The following is a 16,091-nucleotide window of genomic DNA, read 5'->3' on the forward strand; positions in this document are numbered from 1 at the left end:
GGCTGGCAGCTAGACACTGTCCCTGTCTGTTTGGGGACAGAGTGCTTCTGGGCAGTGAGTAAGAGCAGGGCCCTCAGCAACAAACAGGCTTGTCTCTATCGGTGGGCCAGCAAGCAGGTCTGCAGGAAGGCTGGAGGTAGTGGGTTTAGGGGGAACTTGCGTGAGGAATTCAGGCCCACTCCTTGTAAAACTTTCCAGGAAGCATTTTTCTACTGGGGAAGGACCCAGATACTAGGGCACTTCTTAACCCCCTGCTGCTGCTGCTAAGTCACTTCAGTCATGTCTGACTCTGTGCAACCCCATAGACGGCAGCCCACCAGGCTCCCCTGTCCCTGGGATTCTCCAGGCAAGAACACTGGAGTGGGTTGCCATTTCCTTCTCCAATGCATGAAAGTGAAAAGTGAAAGTGAAGTCGCTCAGTCATGTCCGACTCTTTAAGACCCCATGGACTGTAGCCTACCAGGCTCCTCCGTCCATGGGACTTTCCAGGCAAGAGTACTGGAGTGGCGTGCCATTGCCTTCTCCTCTTAACCCCCTAAGTGCCAGAAAAGGGAGGTAAGCATGGGGAGGCAGCTGAGGTCATCCCTCTTTGAACCTCCACGTGGTATTTACTCAGAGCGATTGTTGCCAGAGGCCCAGGCCCTGGACTATAAAGCGGAATGTCTGCTCTCTGTGCCCAGAACTGAGCAGGTGAGCAGCTGGGGCAGAGGGATGTGGGTCGGCTTCCTAAGGGAGGAGATTGAGCAGAGCTGGGGGTGGGGACTAAGAACTAAGGACCTCCTCTTGGAGCACTGTGGCAGAATTTCTTATTCCCTCCACCCCCAACCTCAGTTTTCCCAACAGTGAAATGGGGGCAGGAATAAGTGAGCAGGGGAATGGGGGCAGAAATGGCTGACGGAGCTGCTCCTGGGGTCTGGGGGCAGTGGATGGGAGGGAAATTTTACTAAGCAGTTTGAGCTCCACACTCCATATGATCTGATGAGATGAAAAAGGAGCATCCCACCTCATCCCAGGAAGATATCCTTTCCCTTGCAGCTACGTTCAACTAGGTCAGTCCTTTTGAGCCCTGACAGCTTGTGTTCCCTACACCCCAGGGAAGGGTTAACAGATTTGGGAGCAGGCCCCTTCTGGGGCAAGTCCCCTGGGAGGTGTCCCTTCTTTGCTTCTTCAATTGCATCAGGCCTCCATTCGCCTTTCTTCTCAGAGAACATCATGGCAAGCGTGGCTGCAGTTCTGACCTGGGCTCTGGCCCTCCTCTCACGTGAGTCTCCAACACTGCCTTCTCCGTGGAGGTGTGGGTGGCCTGTTCTCCCTGGAGGTGTGGGTGGACTGAGGGGTTCCTGAGGGAGGAAACCCAGCCCCTGTTCACCCCCTCTTCACAGTGCTTTCACCCACGGAGGCACGGAGAGGCTTCTGGGACTACTTCAGCCAGAGCAGCGGGGACAAAGGCAAGGTGGAGCAGCAGCAGAAGCTGGCAAGAGAGCCCCCGTGAGTGGCCAGGGCAAGGGGTGCAGGAGAAGGGAGAAGACACCAGAGGGTGGGATGGCTGCTGCTGCCTGCTTCCTCAACCTCCCAGTACTCCCTGGGAAAAGAACATGCCTGCTGAGTTACTTTAGTCATCTCCAACTCTTTGCCACCCTATGGACCATAGCCCACCAGGCTCTTCTGTCCATGGGATTCTCCAAGAGAGGGTTACCGTGCCCTCCTCCAGGGGATCTTCCCCACCCAGGGATCGAACTTGCGTCTTTTACATCTACAGTGGCAGGCGGGTTCTTTACCACTAGCGCCACCTGGGAAGACAACAGAGCGGTGCTAGTTCTGCCGGCTATCCTGGCGGTCCTGGGCTGTTTGGCACCCTCTGCCGGCAGCCGCCTCTGATTTCTCTATATCTGCTGCCTTCATGCCCGCTGGAACGTGGGACCAAGGAGCAGGGGAGGGGACTCCCGGTTGTAGCTTCCAGAACGAAAAGAATATGTGGGAGTCCAGGTGTCTCTGTGCACAAGGAATTGAGCAGTGTTGATTTGGATGTGTGCTGTTCAGATCATTGTTGATCTTTGCCACATTTGTAATTCCTGCCTTAGGAGTCGCCGTTGGCTTGGGACCACCGCCCTGCATTCCCCAGAGGATCAGTGAGCGATGTCTTTGGAGCAGAGGTGAGTGGGCTAGCAGACTGATGGCTCGATTGTCTGTCCTCTCCCTCAGGAGCCTGAAAGAAAGACTTGAGCCAGACCTCAGCGATATGGACAAGTTCCTGGAAAAGCTGGGCCCTCTGAACGGGCAGGGGAGGGAGCTTCCCAGGCTCCCACGCGACCCGGTGGGCATGTGGCAGCAGCTGCAGGAGGAGCTGGAGGAGGTGCGGGCGCGTCTGGAGCCCTACATGGCGGAGGTGCACGAGCGCGTGGGCTGGAACCTGGAGGGGCTGCGACGGCAGCTGCAGCCCTACACGGTGGAGCTGATGGAGCAGGTGGCCCTGCGCGTGCACGAGCTGCAGGAGCAGTTGCGCGTGGTCGGAGAGGGCACCAAGGCCCAGTTGCTGGGGGGCGTGGACGAGGCGCGGGGCCTGCTGCAGGAGCTGCAGAACCGCGTGGCACACCACACCGGCCGCGTCAAGGCGCTCTTCCACCCCTACGCCGAGCGCCTGGTGTCCGGCATTGGGCACCACGTGCAGGAGCTGCACCGCAGCGTGGCGCCGCACGCCATAGTCAGCCCCGCGCGCCTCAGCCGCTGCGTGCAGATGCTCTCCCGCAAGCTCACGCTCAAGGCCAAGGCGCTGCACGAGCGCATCCAGCAGAACCTAGACCAGTTGCGCGAGGAGCTCAGCGCCTTTGCTGGCGCCCGCGGTGACGATGCGGAGGAAGCGGCTCAACCGGATCCCCAGGTGCTGTCCCAGGAGGTGCGCCAACGACTCCAGGCTTTCCGCCAGGACACCTTCCGGCAGATTGCCGCCTTCACTCACGCCATTGACCGAGAGACTGAGCAGGTCCAGCAGCAGCTGGCGCCGCCTCCGCCAGGCCACAGTGCCTTTGCCCCTGAGTTCCTCCAAGCCGACAGAGGCAAGGCCCGGGGCGAGCTGCAGGCCCGCTTCGACGACCTGTGGGAAGACATCAACTACAGCCTTCGCGACCATAGTCCGGGCCATCGGGGAGAGCCCTGAGTGTCTACTTGTCCACGCGCTCTGGGGAGCCCACGATCTGAGCCTCTAACAAGATGCTATGTGCGTGTCAGAGGCCAGTCGGGCAGAGGGTGGAGGGTCTTGCACAGGATAGCTGAGGCCAACCAAAGGGCTGTCATCCTAGGCCTCGGGGCCTCCTGCAATTCCCCCATCTGGATGCATTACATTCACCAGGCTTTGCAAATCCGGCTTCCCGTGCTCATTTGGGAATCCTCCTGAGTTGCTCCATTCTGCGGTCGCGAGAGAGGGCAGAAAAGAGATACTCTATGTAGGAGCTCCTGAACTGTAAGCCTGTTGCCATGGTGCTGGAGGTCTGTGTCCCTTTATCCCAGGGTCTGGTTCTGATCACTTCTGGCCACCTGGTGGCCACAACTACAGCTGGTCCACAGAGAGGAACTCTTTTCTCCCCAGCGTTGTCATGACAGCTTCTGCTGGAGGAAGAGAAGGGAGAAAGAGAAGATGATAAGGGGAAACTGTGATGGGGTGTGTGTGTGTGTGTGTGTGTGTGTGTGTATCTCTGCTGGCTGATGCTGGTGGGGCCAAATGGTGTGGGTTGTGATGGGAGGGAGGTGAGCCTAGCCTGGATTTCCTGATATAACACTACATCTAAACAGTCCACCGAGCCCTCCAAACTATGGGGACTTCTTAAACTCTCTGGGGAGCCTACTGTGTGCCCTCCCCATCTCTGGCCCCTCCCTCCTGACTTCCAGGTGGAAGTCTAGACTTCTGACACAAGTGAAATAGATGCTTATTATGATGGAAGCTTATTTGCCTGGTGTGACTCTCATTTGGACTGTGTCTGAAAGCAGTGGCCTCACCATTATCACCAAAGCACCCCATCACTCCCTCCAGTCCCTTGCTACTCTTTCTCATTGACCCCCTCCCAGTCCAGTTCTGTAGGAGGGCTGCTGCTCTGCCTGGGCTGACAGCTGTTTGTGCCTGGGCTAGAGACCCCTTGGGCTTCCCAGATGATGCTAGTGGTAAAGAACCTGCTTGTCAATGCAGAAGACTCGAGAGACGTGGGTTCGATTCCTGGGTCAGGAAGGTCCCCTGGAGAAGGAAATGGCAACCCGCTCCAGTATTCTTGCCTGGGAAATCCCCTGGACAGAGGAACCTGGTGAGCTACAGTCCTTGGGGTCACAGAGAGTTGGATGCAACTGAGCACACTAGAGACCCTTCCTTTGCACCTGCATGGTTCACCCATTATTGCAGGACAGTGTGCATAAGATACAGGCTCCTGAGGTGGCCTGTCTTTGTTGTCCCTGCTGTTCCAGATTTTGAATGGCCTCTTTTTTTGACAATGTCTCTTTTTGTGACTGACAATCTTCTCAACTGACAACCCTCAAAATCTTACATCCCCTCACCTCCACCATTCCCTATGTACAGATTCACCACCTGGGAGCAACCCAGCTCCTTGGAGCAACCCAGCTCCTTATAGCTCCCTGGGAAATCGAGGGGGGGTGAAGTGGAAGGAAGAGGAGAGGGTAAGCACACCCAGTCCTGTACCCTTGGGACGTCCTGGGCAGCATTCTTCCAGCTCAGCCTGCCTGGCACAGGGTTCTCACCGCCACACTCCCTCACAGCATGAACCCCACCTCAGTCTGGCCTCATAAGCCTGCAGATTGGACCTCGCCCATAACACCCTCGATTTAGCAACTGAACTGGGGGAAACGTGTCCAGGGAAAGTTTACCCCCAAAAGAAACCAGGCTGTTAGGAAACCAGGAGGGGTGAGTCAGCTGAGGTCCAATGTGGTGGGGATGACTGGGCAGGAGTAAAGGTGAAGGCTGTGTATTTGAGGCTGAAATTTGGGCAGGGGTTTACCTGGATAAAAACAGGGAGTGAGAAGAACAGATAGGTAGAGAGTGATCAAGGGACTAAGGAAGGGTGATCTAGAGCTGATGCAGCATGTGGCCCAAAGGTGGATCCAAGCAAATCCAGGTCGGAGTGCACCTCCTCGGGGATACCTATGGATGGCCAGGCCCCTTGTGGTCAAGGCTCTTGTAGTTAGACTTGTGGACCAATAGTTAGAACCTTATGCTACGGAGCTATTGCAAAGGATCAATAAAACTGTCCTGGGTCTGAGAGGACGCCCTGGGGGCAGTGACGCCGGAATTGAGGTGGAGGCAAAGCCTGGACCCGGCAGGCTTCGAAAGTCAGGACCGAATAATCCGGCAGCTGGGAAACCAGGCCGGATACGTCACCGAGAGGAGTCCGCGGCCTCTTTAAGAAGGGGCGGAGGCGGGAGGGTGTGGGCATAGTTGGCGGAAGTGCCGGAGGAAGGGGTGGGGCCAAGAGAGGGAGGCAAAAGCCGGAAGTCGAGGCCTGATCTTCGCGTGGTGATGTCGGCCGGTGGGGCTGTGGAGCCTGGGCTCCCGGCGGCGGCTGCCGCTCCCTCGGCCGCCCCGGCTCGGGATCCCGGGCCGGGGCACTTGTTCCGGCCTATCAGTGCTGAGGACGAGGAGCAGCAGCCCACTGAGATCGAGTCGCTGTGCATGAACTGCTACCGCAACGTGAGACGGGGGTGCGGCCGCGGGCGGCTGGAGGGTTGGGCAGAGGCGGGGAGGAGCGGGGGTCGGCGATCCTGCCAGGCTGGCCCAACTGGGGACCTGGAGGCGAGGCAGGCTTGGGGCTCAGTAGATGGGGGGTTGGGAGTTTCATTGGTACTCTCCTTAACTGTTATCTGCTTCCTCAGGGTATGACGCGCCTCCTGCTCACCAAGATCCCCTTCTTCAGAGAAATAATCGTGAGCTCCTTTTCCTGCGAGCACTGTGGCTGGAACAACACGGAGATCCAGTCGGCGGGCAGGATCCAGGACCAGGGAGTGCGCTACACTCTGACTGTCAGGGCTCAGGAGGTGAGAGGGGCCCAGGGCAGTTACCCTGGTGTCCTAGGGAAAGCTTGGGGACTGGAGTCGGAGCTTCAGTCCAGGTGGTCAGACCTCAAATAAATCCACTTAAGTGTCCAAGCCTCAGTTTCCTCCTTTTAAAATGGCGTTGGTGCCATCATCTGCTCAGGTGCAGGAGGACTTGTGAACATGCTTTGTAAGATATCAAATGAAGCAGTAGTATCAGAAGGTATCAAATGAGCAGTAGTTTATGAATAGTACTCTAACCAGTTGGGTAGCTGGTTCACATCAAGGTGCTATTCCGCAGGAGCAGTCTGGACTGCCCCTAGTAGGGAGAAGAAAGAAAACAGCTGGGCTGGGGGCTCCTGTATTGTTAACTTCTGTAGACTGAAGGTTTTTCGTTCTGCCCAGGACATGGACAGAGAAGTAGTGAAGACTGACTCTGCCACCACAAGGATCCCAGAGCTGGATTTTGAAATTCCTGCCTTCAGCCAGAAAGGAGGTATATTTAAGAACAGAGTGTTTGTGCTGTTCATGCCTGGCCTGAATCTTACTGTCTTGCAAAAGTCTTGGTGCCAGGCGTAGTGACTTATGTATGGATTTGGCCACATCCTTTATCTTCATTGGTTTAACCTAAGAGAGCTTAGATTAAGTAGCTTAAGGTAGTATATACTGATAGTAACACTGTGACGTACTTATTACAAAATTGTCTGTAATAGTCACTCTTAACTAGAGGTGAATGGAACTTTGTTCCCTGCCTCCTTTATTTTATAGATGAAATCAAGGGCCAGATGATTCAGCGAACTTCCCAGGGTCATACCGGCACTTGATGGCAAAGCGAAGCCTGACCTGTCTTTTGTTCTTACTCACCAGCTCTGACTACTGTTGAAGGATTGATCAGCCGTGCTATCTCTGGCCTGGAGCAGGATCAGCCCACTCGAAGGGTGAGCTGGGGTTTTCTCATTGCAGCAGCTCAGGGAATAATTTTTTCTGTACACTTGTTCACCTTCCCATGTGGCTGAACTGTCTTTGACTGAATGCTGGAGAACTTTGAGGGGAAGTGAATGGTGATGCTATAGCTGCCTGGATGTTACATGTGTTGTACCCCTGTCCTTTCCACTTCCCCTCCTCCACTGTACATTGAGGCCTCTTCTCAGACACTGTACCCTTACCTCTGAAGAGCCTTCCCTAACACCCTTGGGTTTATCTGTGCTTCCTGAGTGCTCCATTGTGTTTTATATTTATTATGACATCTTATATATACGTATATATGTGAAATAATATAATTAAAAATTCAGTCATCTGTCTTCTTAAGTGGACAGATAAGACTCTAGTTTTCTTAAACAGAGCCCCATGAAAGGGTTCTTGCTTATTTACTGTTGTCGGTTACCTGGCACAAATGCCTGGACTGAATAGCTGAATGAGTGAGAAAAGGAGACTTGTCTGGCACCACCCACAAACTTCAAACTTATTTGCTACTTTTACTTATTTATTTTTTAAAATTAATTAATTTTTGGCTGCACTGGGTTTTCACTGCTGCGTGTGGGCTCTCTCTAGTTGTGGCAAGTGGGAGCTGCTCTTCGTTGTGGTGCAAAGCTTCTCATTGCAATGATTTCTCTTGTTGTGGAGCACAGGCTCTAGGTACATGGGCTTAGTTGCTCCACAGCATGTGGAATCTTCCCAGGCCAGAGACTGAACCCATTTCCTGTGCATTGGCAGGCGGATTCCTATCCTCTGGACCCCCAGGGATGTCCTTATTTACTACTTCTTATTGTGAAGCCCAAGTGTGTTCTCAGTTACACTAAGATGAGTTATGACTTCTTGTTGGACGTGATGGGGGCATAACTTCTATCACCAGGGCTGATCTTCTACTTTCTGTACCTGTCAGGCGAATGAAGAAGCCGTGGCTGAAAGAATTGATGAATTCATTGCCAAACTGAAAGAGCTAAAGCAAGTGGCCTCTCCTTTCACATTAGTGAGTATTGAGGGACTCCAGGTGCCCTAAACTTAGGGGAGGAGAGACCATTAAGACGGTCTGAGATCTTCCCGTGGTGCCTCAGTGTTAGATGGAGGATTGTATGTGATTTCTTGTTGTAACTGCTCACTCTTTACCCATGTTAGATCATTGATGATCCCTCAGGGAACAGCTTTGTGGAAAACCCACATGCTCCCCGGAAAGATGATGCCCTGGTGATCACACACTATAATCGGACTCTGCAGCAAGAGGAGATGCTGGGGCTCCAGGTGAGTGCATTGAAGAAGCGAAGAATGCTCTGGAATTACCTTGCACTGTGGATTACTTGGCGTCAGCTCTGTACTTCCCTTGACTAGGGCTTTGCTCTCTGACTTCCTTGTTAAAACCCACAAGGTGGCAGGTGACATAAGCAAGCCAGAGCATTTTCTCTCACCTCCAGGGGAGGCTGAGGTCCGTGTGCCAACATTTGATTTGCGTCTCTTCTACTTTAGGCAGAGGCACCAGAGGAGAAGCCAGAAGAGGAGGATATCAGAAATGAAGTGAGTCACATTGGCTCTTGTGGAGGAAGCAGTGGTGGGCTGAGACTGATACCATTCAGTATCTCTTCCTGACCAACAACATGGGTGGCCACCAGCGTACCAGTAGAATGTCTGTAGCCTGAGCAGGGTTCCCTTGCCTGGGAGGGCTCACCCTGCATCCCCATGTTGTGTTCCAGGTGCTCCAGTTCAACACAAATTGCCCAGAATGCAATGCTCCAGCCCAGACTAACATGAAGCTAGTTCGTATCTTTCATCGGGCCGTTGGGTTGCTCTTCATCTGACTCAGGCATGAACATTATACTCAGTCTGGAAAATATTTCCTTCAAAGAAAGCATATGCTTTATTCTGAGTGATGAGGAGGATGTTGCCTTTGATGAGACTGTGCACTTTGGCTTTTGGGTTCAAAGAGAGTATTAGGCCATGGTCTCTAGGCTCTTGCGTGTGGTCTGAGCCATGTTGTCACACATCGATGAGTGGGGATTGCTGTGGGTGGTGACCTTGGCCTCTTCTGGGGGCTTGTCTGATGTAGGTTTGTGATCTGTTTCCTGCAGTCCTGGGACCAGCATCTGTTTATGTGGGAGGTTTGGGTTTGTTCTTTCCCAGAGGGTGGTCTTGCTCTCCGTAGATTTCCTTAATTCCCTCTTCCAGAAATCCCTCACTTTAAGGAGGTTATCATCATGGCTACCAACTGCGAGAACTGCGGCCATCGGACCAACGAGGTGGGTGGGCTTCGTCATTTGGGAAGAAGCCTAACTTGAGGGTAACCCCTATTGAACTTTCTTCCTTTCTAAAGCTACTTAGGGTGAGGAGCTCTTGAAGCAACTAGAAATTAGCTTAGAGGAGAAAAGTTAGAAATAGCATAACTTGTTGAAGACATTCCAAGTTAGTTATATGGAAGAGAGAGACCTATTTTTTGACTCATCTCTCAGAGGGGTGAAAGTACAGGGAGGCAGATTTTGGCTTAATAATAAAACGCTTTCTGGGTCTGTCTGAAAATAGAGCGGTCTGCCTTGGAGGGTTGTAAATTCCCTTTTCCTGAGTGTATTCAAGCATACATTTTAAATTCTTAAACCAGAAAAACTATAAAGGGGATCTACCCATTAGATGCAGCTAAAGTCCCTTTCAACCTCGAGTCATTTTTTTCAAGGTGAATTCAGTTTCTTGGCAATCTGGGGTATGTTTTGGCAGGCTGCTGGTGCTAGGCACTCTGCTTCTGGCCAGCTCCCCCTGATTTCAGCATGGATGACTGCTGTCCTTGTGGGTATAGAAGGCACCGTCCTTGGAAGCCAGTAGTGGGCCTGAGTGGAGGTCCAAGCCTTTATCCCCTCCCCCTCCCCAGACTCCCTGCACTAGAGGAGGATGCGTCTCCTCTGCTGCTGCTGCTGACACTGTTACCATCTGTGCAGGTGAAATCTGGAGGAGCTGTGGAGCCCTTGGGCACCAGGATCACCTTCCACATCACCGATCCCTCAGATATGACCAGAGATCTGCTCAAGGTGACAGCCTGCATGGGGAAGTGACTCTCTTTCACACATGGCTCTGTGTCAAGGGGAAATTTGTCTTCGCCCAATCATGTCCTGGGGTTGTGAGGTACCTCTTTACTCCCTTGGGTCTGAGGATCCCTGAGTAGAGTTAATTGATGGTCGGAAGTGCAGATTCAGAAGGTGACCCAGGAGTGCTTTCTGATGACTTGGCAGCCTTTTGCCTCTAGTGTCTGTAAGGGCCCTTGTTTCTGGACTCTTAATGACAGGATGCCTGCCAGCTTGGAGCCATGACTCAGAATGTCCCCTTTTAAAGTTGGCTTCAGGAGTGAGTCTGGCTTTAATTGGAGATTCAGAGAAAACTGGGACAGCTGACTTTGTCCCCAAACTGTTACTGGTAGTATTAATTTGGCAGGAGGACTCTGGTTAGCTTTCTCCAAGGGCTCCTGATTTAAAGCCTAATTTGATCTCTCACCTTGCAGTCTGAGACATGCAGTGTGGAAATCCCAGAGCTGGAATTTGAACTGGGAATGGCTGTCCTCGGGGGCAAGTTCACCACACTGGAGGGGATGCTGAAAGACATCCGGGAACTGGTGAGTGCCCTGAGGATAGCGCATGCAGCTTCACAGTGTGGCCGAGGGGGAACGGGCTCAAAGGCCTCAAAGGTCCTGGGTTTTGGAGCTGATAACCGAGGTTTCTTTATTTCTAAGCTGATTTGAGTTAAACATTATTTTGGATTATGACATTAAGTTTATGGAATAAAGTTCAGAGTGGAAAATCTCAGGCCTGACTCTGGGCTGATATAGATATTTTTTGGTTTTGAGTAAGTCATTTATTTCACTGTAAGATGGGGGGACGAGGGTCCTTCTAGTGCCTGAAACTCCTGAAGATACATGTATATGTATGTGTTGACGTAACCCATATATTTGTTCTCTTAGTGAATCATTTCACTTAATTCTCAGTTGTTAGGTATTTTGTCTTTGTAATTGAGCTTTACTTTGTGCTTCTTCAAACAAGGACTAGAGTTCATATTTAAGAACCTTTCTATAGCTTTTGTTTCATGTTGCCCATTATCACTTTGGCAGATTAATCCACACAGTCTTAGGAGTGGCTGCCTAGGTCAGAAGGTGGTGTAGAATAAATAGACACCAGACCTCCCCAGCGGGCATCCCTGGTCTCCACCCCTCCCCGCCAGCCCCCCGCCTCCATCAGGTTTATGGTTAAACCTAACAAACGGTGAGCCAGTATTCTAGCAATTTGGACGCCATCTCTTGCAGGTAACCAAGAACCCTTTCACACTGGGTGACAGCTCCAGTCCTGGCCAGACGGAGAAACTGCAGGAGTTTAGTCAGAAGCTGGACCAGGTGAGAGGACTGGGTGGCCAGTGTTTACGGTCCTGGGGTTCCAGTGAACAAGCAGGAGGCTACACACCCCTTCTTGCCACATACCAACATCTAACATGTTGCGAATTCTCCTGTTTCTGATATCCCACGCCATCTCCTTTCTTGGTTTTCTCCTCTTTTTTGTTAGAGCATCTTTTCCAGTAGCATCATGAAAAAGTACATGGGAAGTAGAATTCCTGGGATTTTGCATGTCTGAAACTTTCTTTATTCTACTCTTGTACTAGCTGAATGGCTGGGGATAGAATTCTGGGTGGAAATAATTTTTTATCAGAATTTCTAAAGTCTTCCAATTTCCTGCTAATGTCTTTCGGTTTCTCAGTTTGGCTGTTGAGAGGTTGGAAGGCATTCTGCTTCCTGATCTTTTGTTTGTGACCTATCTTATGATACCTTTCTGTCTCCTGTGATGTGAAATTTCAGAATGTGCTTTGGTGTGGGTCAGTTTTTAACCACTGTTGTTAAGCACTTGGTGGGTTCTTTAAATTTGGAAAGTCATGTGGCTCAGTAGGGAGCTTGTAAAAAATGCTCTATTGCTTCTTCTCTGTTCTCTCTTTCTGAAATCTCTGTTTTGGATGTTGGACTGACTTGTCTGGTTGTCTGTAATTTTTTTTTTTTTTGGTCCTATTTTTGTTTATGTTTGCTCTACTCTCGGAGAATAATTTTCCAGCCCTTTAATTAAGTTTTTCATTTCCACTGACATTTTGATTTTCCAAGTGGCTTTTTTTGGTCTTTCAATACTTTCTGCCGGTTTTTTTGTTTTTTGTTTTTTTTTTAAATAGCATCCTGTTGTATTAAGGAGGTAGTATTTTTTTCTCTTTGAGAATATTAGTATTTTTTTCTTATGTTTAATTTTCCTTGCATAGGTTCCATTTCTTCCTAAGTTTTTTTCCCCCCACCCCCATTTGATTTCTATCTTTCAGTGTTAGGGGCTTTGCTCAGATGTCGATTTAAAAGTAGAGGACTAAACCACCTGAGTGGGGTGAGTCTTGTTGACATTGGGTCATTGGAGGGGATTCAGCTTAGCCATTTTGTTGAGGTGACTCCAATGCTTGAGTTGTTAAGTGTTTCCTCTTGGGCTGGTCAGATTCCCAGCAGTGCCTGTTCCATTTCCTGGCCTGAGGGTGAAGGCTTGGCTGGCAGTGTTCTGAGAGCCCAGTGTGGGAACAGGGCTAGGGGTGTGTATGTTTCCAATAAGGCTACATTCACTTAACTTCCTGGTCTTGATTCCTTCCACCCTACCCTCCACTGGGTCAGCGTCCCCCAGGCCATAGTGCTCTGTGCTCACTTCTCCACCTCATCCTCTATCTGCTCTTGGGATGGAGGAAGGACAATTGTTGATCTGTTTGGGGTGAGAGAGGAGATAGGGATGTTTCTTAAATAACTGTCAAAGACTCTTATTTTAGATCCTCTCTACTCCACCTCTAGAAGTACCTTCATTTCACTAGTTCTTAAAACTTTGGGGGATTCTACAGTGTAAATTAGGTTGCTTGTAAATTAGGCTGGCAGACACAGCTCTTTCCTGCAAGGAGCTATGTAAGATTTACACGATCATCTGAATTCTGTCTCCTTTAGATCCTCGAGGGTATTTTGAAGGCTCACTTTATCATGGATGATCCGGCAGGAAACAGCTACTTGCAGGTACAGTAGACCTTCCCTGGTATTTCATACAGATGTCTTTTCTGACCTTCCTTAAATACATATCACTTCTCCAGAAACTGAGACACTCAATTCTAAATGAACTGCCTTTTATCAGGGAAACTTTTAGCAGAAATTGCAACATAAGGGAGCAAGGGGGGAGGTAGAAGGGACTGTGTGTCAAGAGGGAAAAAAGGAGACTCCCAGGTTCCTTCTTCCTCTAGTCTAGCTGGAGTCCCAGCTCTCAGTACAACATGGAGTTTTCATTTTGTAAATCTGGCTGTAGAGTGAGAAGTGGTGCCTCATCCAGAGGCCAAGATGGGAAACTTAAAGCTGACAAGGGAGATACTCTGGTGATTGATACTAACTTTAAGTAGTTATTATGGATCAGGCAAAATTTTCTAAGATTGCTCCACAATTAAGAGTATGCTACCTTCTTTGTAAGAAGGTGCAGATAGAAAGTTTTTCTCCCTGCAGTCCCACTCCCAGCCCATGTGAGGTCTGTTGCTGCCCATGAGTTGACCCTAGTTGTTGGGTGTTGAAGGCCCTTTGAAACAATGAAGGGAATTCCCTGGTGGTCCAGTGGTTAGCACTCTGTGCTTCCATTGCAGGGGGACATGGATTCAGTCCCTAGTTGGGGAACTAAGATCCTGCATGCCGCTTGGCAAACAAAATAATAAAAACTCATTAAGGTCTTGATAAAGTGGAAATTTGGAAGTTGCCAGGGGGAGGGGGGATGGGAGGATGGCAGAGGCACTGATGGTCTGTCCTTGGCCTTGCAGAATGTGTATGCACCTGAAGATGATCCTGAGATGAAGGTGGAGCATTATAAGCGCACATTTGACCAAAACGAGGAGCTGGGGCTCAACGACATGAAGACTGAGGGCTATGAGACAGGGCTGCCTGCCCAGCGGTAGCAGTGGCGGTTCCTGGCCAGCCTCCAGTGCTACTCAGACGACGGGGTTATTTATTGCTTTTGGAAAAGGCTGGAGTTGCCCCCTACGAGGCCTGGCCCGTGCAGGGAGGACACTCGGTCTAAGTTGGAGACCTGGGCACACTTTCTGAACAGTTTGTGATGGAAATACAAACGTCTTGGGTTACTTGACCTTACTTTGAAGGATTTGAATTGGCGTGGAAAGAAACCCAGAAATGAACCATCGGGCATGTGATTGTCACTTTTTTCAAGTCTTTACCCTCCCTCCACACAATGCTCTCTCATATAGGGCTGGAACTCTCAAGAGTTGGGAGGAAGTGGAAGACATCTACATCTGGAGTTTGGGAGTTGGGTTGGGTATATAAAATACTGACTTTCAACAGAGTCTCCTGAGGGGAGGGAGTCTAGGACAGGTGAAGAAGTTCTCATTAAAATGGTGGCACTGGCCTCTGAATTCACTCTGTCCTTGTTTGATGTGCTGGTAGAATTCAACCTCCTGAGAAAATTTTCTCTAGTGGAGCAACTGTAACTTGGGGAGTGGAGCTAGCATTTCATTCACTCCTTCAGTAGGTGTTCGAGTGCTTGCTTTGTGCCAGGTACATCATAGAACTGAAGAAAATAAAGCTCTGCTTTCATGGAGCTTCAAGTGTAGTGGGGAGAGTTGACAGAACGGGTCGGGGTCAGGGCATTTGCCTCATTAGATGGAACTGCAGAGAAAGGGCCAACCAGGGATTGAACCCATGCCCCTCTTTGGTCATGCCACTAGTTGTAAATTCATTTGATCCTTGAGCCCTGTGAGGTAGGCTTAAGACCTGAGCTTGGTCTTGTTAGGCTAAGGCTTGGTAGTGAGTAGAATGGTTAGAGGTGAACTGAAGACAGAAATGGGCAGGAGGTGATGGGGTTGAGAGGACTCTAGTGGTAACGTTCCTGGAGCAGAACGGTGAGACTTTCCCAGTGCCTACTGACACCAGGGAGGACGCTGGGCTGTGGAGTTCAGCTGGAGATACATTAAAGTAGACTAGATGCCAGGGCGGTGTTGTGAATGGACCTTTGGGGCCTTCCAGCTAGTGAGGCCCTATCAATCCAGTGCCCCCTTCTCACAGGCCCTAAGAGACTCAGCCTTGTTTTCCTGGGCCTGTGCTGTGACCACTCAGTATTCCAGTGGTTTAAAGTTCAGGCCTCAGGGCAGTAATCTCAAACCTGTTCTATCATGTATATTTTTTTGAACCTGTGTCCCAAGATATGTGTTTTTATTAAGTATAATAATGCCTTATTGACTAATATATCTCTCTTAAAACAGTGACCAAAAAATTGAGCATATGGTGAGATAGAGAAACTACATAAACTAACTTATTTTTCAAAAAATTTGGATTACCTCTTGCACCCCACTTTTTTAGTCTCTGATCCCAAGGGTCATATGTTCTGTGTGAAGTTGGGCAACTTAATCTCTCCAAACTTCAGTGTTCTCATCTGTAAGGTAAAGGTAATAAAACCATGTGAGAAATGTGAGGGTTAAATGAGATAATTCAAGTACAGCTCTTAAAACCTCAAGAAGAAAAATATTTCTAAACTTAAGTGTTAGAATTCATTCTTTCTGCTGCTGCTGCTGCTAAGTCGCTTCAGTCGTGTCTGACTCTGTCTCTAGCTTCTCTCTTTTGCCATGCTGAAAACATCATGGCTGAAAACATCAATAGATTTAGGTTCTTTTCATTGGGAAGAGTTCGCACAAAATCTAAGGACAACTGGTATCAAATGCGGGTAAGTTACATAGGTTAGAAACTACCATATTTTTCATCATAATTATACTGGGTTTGGAATCCTGAATTCCTCTCTTGAAAGCCCCTTAAAACAGATTCCTCTCCTCCTAAACATATTAATAAAAAATACTTAAACACAATGTGCCAGTTGTTGTTTGAAGCATTTTGCACAGTAATATTATCTTAGTCCACCTAATCATTGAGTTCCGTGTCATTATTATCCCCTTTTTGTTAAGTAACTTGCCCCAGGCCTCTCACAGCAAGTTATTGAGCCAGAACTCAAACGTAGATGGACGGAGCCCACGTTCGTTAACTACTCTGGTGCTTCTGAAGCTGCTGGGGGCAGAAGTCT

The 16,091-nt window shown here is 49.9% G+C and overlaps 2 protein-coding genes across 2 annotated transcripts; both read left to right on the forward strand.

Moving 5' to 3' along the window:
* Positions 1-703: 703 nt before the first annotated feature.
* On the forward strand, positions 704-3,939 carry APOA5 (apolipoprotein A5). The gene is made up of 4 exons (XM_006056883.3): positions 704-1,049; positions 1,205-1,261; positions 1,383-1,488; positions 2,203-3,939. Exons 2-4 carry the CDS (start codon positions 1,213-1,215, stop codon positions 3,152-3,154), a joined length of 1,107 nt encoding a protein of 368 aa, XP_006056945.1. The 5' UTR covers positions 704-1,049; positions 1,205-1,212; the 3' UTR covers positions 3,155-3,939.
* Positions 3,940-5,432: 1,493 nt separating this feature from the next.
* On the forward strand, positions 5,433-14,440 carry ZPR1 (ZPR1 zinc finger). Its single transcript, XM_006056885.4, has 14 exons — positions 5,433-5,683; positions 5,866-6,027; positions 6,430-6,520; positions 6,892-6,962; positions 7,907-7,993; positions 8,140-8,262; positions 8,485-8,532; positions 8,709-8,775; positions 9,181-9,251; positions 9,939-10,028; positions 10,496-10,606; positions 11,291-11,377; positions 12,986-13,051; positions 13,831-14,440. Exons 1-14 carry the CDS (start codon positions 5,513-5,515, stop codon positions 13,963-13,965), a joined length of 1,380 nt encoding a protein of 459 aa, XP_006056947.2. The 5' UTR covers positions 5,433-5,512; the 3' UTR covers positions 13,966-14,440.
* The last annotated feature ends 1,651 nt before the right edge of the window (positions 14,441-16,091 follow it).

This window comes from Bubalus bubalis, chromosome 16 (genome assembly GCF_019923935.1).
Source record: "Bubalus bubalis isolate 160015118507 breed Murrah chromosome 16, NDDB_SH_1, whole genome shotgun sequence".
Lineage (NCBI taxonomy): Eukaryota > Metazoa > Chordata > Mammalia > Artiodactyla > Bovidae > Bubalus > Bubalus bubalis.

Bases quoted from the DNA above. Each gene is read 5' to 3' on its own strand.
- APOA5 (XM_006056883.3), top strand. From the start codon at position 1,213: ATGGCAAGCGTGGCTGCAGTTCTGACCTGGGCTCTGGCCCTCCTCTCA. The intron at 1,262-1,382 runs GTGAGTCTCCAA...CCCTCTTCACAG, and splicing joins GGCTCTGGCCCTCCTCTCAC to TGCTTTCACCCACGGAGGCA. The intron at 1,489-2,202 runs GTGAGTGGCCAG...CCTCTCCCTCAG, and splicing joins AAGCTGGCAAGAGAGCCCCC to GAGCCTGAAAGAAAGACTTG.
- ZPR1 (XM_006056885.4), top strand. From the start codon at position 5,513: ATGTCGGCCGGTGGGGCTGTGGAGCCTGGGCTCCCGGCGGCGGCTGCC. The intron at 8,776-9,180 runs GTATCTTTCATC...TCCCTCTTCCAG, and splicing joins GACTAACATGAAGCTAGTTC to AAATCCCTCACTTTAAGGAG. The intron at 13,052-13,830 runs GTACAGTAGACC...TTGGCCTTGCAG, and splicing joins CAGGAAACAGCTACTTGCAG to AATGTGTATGCACCTGAAGA.